Genomic DNA, 4,502 nt, shown 5'->3' with positions numbered 1-4,502 from the left:
GTGGCTATTGTGCACAAAGACCAGAGGGCCTTCTTATTACTTATGTATGCAGCGAGATGTCTGATTTATATGTCGAGTTAAACTACCGAGACAGACACGTGCCCTAAAATAAAGAATCACTCGCTCTGTGGTGTTTATTTAAGACATAATAAAACAAAGGTCTATAAAAACTGGGCCATATAGTTTGCTGGTAGGCCTGCGTAGTGTGCGTAAACATCGTGCGTAAAAGAGGCTGGAGCACGGATAGCAAAAAAAAAACAAACAAAAAAAACAGCTGTGAACCGTGTGGAGGTTTCAAAAAAACAATCTGGAGAGAAGCTGCACAACAGGCGCGGCTGTTACAGTTGTGTCCATGAGGTGAAGTGTCCCTTTGAACAGCATCACAGCAGAAAACGAAGCAAACAGAGCTTGTGGTTTGTATTTAACCAAGCTTGTCTCGTCCCTGTCTTAATTCTAAATTGTGATGATTGTGGCAGTGACGGACATTTCCTTTTGGCAGCTCTGTGGCCCCCAGAGGAGAGCCACAAAGCCGTGGCACGTGTGCATTTGTATAGGGGCCCATCAGACCGTAAAAAGAGGAGGGTCCCGGCGTGTGCCTCTGTCGGGGAGGGGCTGAGCGCACACATTAATGTAATAAACCGCCAGTACATCTGCTAAGCTATCTGCACATCCTCCAACGAAATCCACCAAACCCAGGCTCTGAGCCCTCCCACAATCAAATCCACTGGGGTCTTGGTTTCATCCGATTGGTCGGGGATGCTGCAACAGGGGGGGCGAGAACAATAGCATCATTCCGGCATAAAAAGAGTGGAGCTATGCCTTGGAGACGAAAACATTTCAGCAACAGAAGGATCAATATACTGGGGAGATAAAGTCCCACAAGCTTCTAGTGTTGCCATATTTTTAACAAACCTGGATACTCGAGACTTCACCCACCTCCCCGAAGTGCCTTTCCGCTATCACTCGCCAAGATGCCCAAAGGATTCCTGGTAAAAAGAAACAAGAAATCTGCACATGTTTCCTACAGGACTCGGTCAGACGAAGATGACCTCCAGGAACCACCCACTCCAGCTGCCTTGCCGAGTCAGGCGGACCCCTCCCCGCCGATGTCCGTGGCGTCCAGCCCGGACCGCGCCGCAGCATCGCCGGATTTCACAGCAGCTGACGCGCCAGTGCCAAGACTGGAGAAGCCGGCACAGTTCGGCAACCCGGAGGCGGTGTGCCAAGCCCTCTACAGCCCCACCCGGCCCATCAGCAAGGAGCACGACAGGGGATATTTTGAGCGAAGTTTCAATCTGGGCTCGCCTATTTCTGCCGAGTCATTCCCGACACCCGCCTCCCTCTCCGGCCTGGACCATCTCCTGTACGCCCCGGTCGACCTGAAAATCGGTACCAGCAACAGCAGCCGCAGCGGCACCACCAGCAGCCTCCCGGCACCGAGCAACCGGGTCGGCACCAAAAGACCCGCAGCTGACGGTACAGAGCGCAAACCTAAACCCGCCTCTAAGAAACCCAAAGCCATTAGAAAACTAAACTTTGAAGACGAGGTGACGACTTCACCTGTTCTTGGTCTCAAAATCAAAGAGGGGCCGGTTGAGATGAAGCCGAGGGCGCAGTCCTCCGGAGGAAACAAGCCTTTGGGGGAGTTTGTGTGTCAGCTGTGCAAGGAGGCGTACGCGGATCCCTTCTCTCTGGCTCAGCACAAGTGCTCCCGCATTGTCAGGGTCGAGTACCGGTGTCCCGAGTGCGATAAGATGTTCAGCTGCCCGGCCAACCTCGCCTCTCACCGCCGCTGGCACAAACCCCGGACCACCGGCGCACCGGCGATGCCACCCGCACAGGGCATCAAACGTGAAATGGCCAAAATGCCACCGCTAGGTGTCAAGTCAGTCTCCGACGAAGCCAAAGACATGAGTGACAGAGACACCCCGAGTCCAGGTCTGTCCGAGTCGGGCTCTGAAGATGGCTCATACGACTGCCAATTCTGCGGGAAGAGGTTTAAGCGACAGGCATACCTAAGAAAACACATCATGGGACACCAGGCCTTGCAAAAGAAAGTGCTGGAGGAGCAGGGGTTTCAAACCAGCGACCGCGCTGCAGAGCAGGCACCGGTGGCATCCTCTTCCTCCTCCTTCTCTTCTACTGCATCATCATCATCCTCAGAAGAAGCCTCAAACCAAAGCCCCCTCAATCTGAGCCCGGTGGACTGCCTGCTGTGCCCGGTGTGCGGGGAGAGTTTCACCAGCAGGGCCGGCCAGGAGCGACACCTGCGCCTCATGCACTCCTCCCAGATTTACCCGTGCAAATACTGCCCCGCCACTCTGTACAGCTCGCCGGGGCTCACCAGGCACATAAACAAGTGCCACCCCTCGGAGAACAGGCAGGTGATCCTGCTCCAAATGCCGGTGCGCCCTGCCTGCTAAAGACAACACAAAACTCGTGCCTTTGAAGGGGGGGGAATGAAAAAGAAAAAAAAAGGAGAAACAAAAAATGGCTTTGGGGTTAAAAAAAAAATAAAAATAAAGAGTTTGTGATGCTCACTGCCATAACTTTAGGCCAATGAAAGGCAGGGCGGTTTGATGTTTAAGTGGTGTTTAATGAGGTGTCTTTTTCCATGCCAATCAGTGATTGTTGAATGCTTCTCTCTATATTTGAATTACATATAGGCCTATTTTGAGATTTTCTTTCTCAAATTAGTTTATCAAGAAAAAAAAAGCGTTAGTTTGACTGTTAAAGGGTATTTTTCTAGGACAGCACATGTGCTCAATGATAGCTTCTAGACCTAAGAAATGTCTTAAAATTCTCAGAAATCTTTTTCTCCATCAAAACCTTTTGGATTCACCGACCGTGACTGCTCTATCACTGTAGCTTTACGCTAGTTTGTGAAAGACAGAACTTATCAACTTTGTCTTGGTGGAAAAAAAAGAAGAAGAAGAAGACTGACTGAAGCATTCCCTGTTTAGTAGAACCACAAATGCCTTTAGTATACGAATAAGCCTAGTCCGAAATAGCCTACATACACATCCAAATCCCGCTGTATAACTGCCTTAAAAAGAAAAAAAAAAGTCAACATAGATTGTTTTAATTTTGAATGCTGGCACATATTTTATAATTATTATTGAAGATTGTTGCAATATTTTTCATCATATGTTTATTTATTTATTTATTCTAATTATTTTATGTAACTTATTGTTGTGTTTGTTGTGATTTTTTCTGTGAATCGTTCTGGCAGTTTACATGTCGTATAGCCAAAATGTTTTATTTTATTTGATGTTTTTGTTTTTCTTTTGTCAGGTTTATGAGTTGTGATAATTGTCGTGGGTCGGGTTTTAACCTTCAATCTCCACAGCTCTTGTAAAAAGGAAAAAAAAAAACGTAAAGCTCTTACCTTAGATGCAATCTTTTTTAAGGACAAGTTATTTTTCTTAAATGTTGGCTTTTATAGCGCTTTGATTGTATGTGTATATCGTTGTTGTCTATCGAAATAAAAATATTTTCAAAAGGACATATGGTCTCAAGGTGCTTTAACTTTTTTTTTTTTCTATTAGAGTGAGAAGGTGCACACGACATTAATGGACTTTTCTTAATAGAAAATAAAATCAGCAGATTTCTTGAGGGAGTTTTGTATTACTGAGATTAATGACTTTACTGACATTTTTAATTGAATTCAACTAATAAGCCAGTTTTGATTCACCCTGATGTGTTCCTGTAATGTCTTTCTCTGTGAGGAACTCTGGCTGATGGAAAAATCATTTCCAAACTTATGATCCACATATTATCATCTCGAATTGACATGAAATGATTTACTTATAAATGTTCGGATTTCTTGTTGCATAAAGGCCTCTCATTTTCAGGACACAAAATGAAACTATTGTCCTGTGCGTAAAATATTACAAAATGACCCTGAGCCTATATGTATAAAAATCTTTACACATTATTATTATTAAGTTTTGTATGGATTCAGGATCTGACTTAAAAAGAAAGATGTAGACACATTTTCGATCTACACCACACGGAGACTTTCTAAGTTTAAAAGGAAATCGAGTGCAGTTTAAATTCAGCTGTCTTGACCGATCAGGTGTTTTGAGGCTGGTTCCCAAAGTGGGGTCCGCGGGCCTCCCGAGGTTACAAAGCGAGACGAGAAACAGCTTAAATTCAAACGACAGAAGTTTTAACACTGTCAGCATTCAAACGGCTGTAAGTCCTCATTTCTCCCATTGCACCGTCGTCCTCAACAGGAACAAGAAACCTTAGAAGCCCCCTTTGGCCGAACCTTTTGCTTTCTATTCCCCGTTTATCATCCTCATTCGCAGTAAATCATAGCTGCAGTGGCTCAATAGACGCCGCTTCCCTGCCACAGAGAGGCACTTAGGGCCTAATCATAAATTCCCTCCTTAATACCATGTCAGGACATGACAGGAGGACAAAGAGGTGGTGGATCAGAGCTCACCTCTGGAGCAGTAAAACATCTGTCTGCTTTGGAAGACTCACGCAGCTCGATT

At 45.9% G+C, this 4,502-nt stretch overlaps 1 protein-coding gene across 1 annotated transcript; it reads left to right on the top strand.

Moving 5' to 3' along the window:
- Positions 1-847: 847 nt before the first annotated feature.
- Positions 848-3,497, top strand: insm1b (insulinoma-associated 1b). Its single transcript, XM_041059940.1, has one exon. The coding sequence runs from the start codon at positions 972-974 to the stop codon at positions 2,421-2,423; it is 1,452 nt and encodes a 483-aa protein (XP_040915874.1). The 5' UTR covers positions 848-971; the 3' UTR covers positions 2,424-3,497.
- Positions 3,498-4,502: the final 1,005 nt, after the last annotated feature.

Source organism: Toxotes jaculatrix, chromosome 17 (genome assembly GCF_017976425.1).
Source record: "Toxotes jaculatrix isolate fToxJac2 chromosome 17, fToxJac2.pri, whole genome shotgun sequence".
Lineage (NCBI taxonomy): Eukaryota > Metazoa > Chordata > Actinopteri > Toxotidae > Toxotes > Toxotes jaculatrix.
Note: the sequence above shows the minus strand (reverse complement) of the source record. Positions and strands in the feature narration are given on the sequence as shown.

Bases quoted from the DNA above. Each gene is read 5' to 3' on its own strand.
- insm1b (XM_041059940.1), top strand. From the start codon at position 972: ATGCCCAAAGGATTCCTGGTAAAAAGAAACAAGAAATCTGCACATGTT.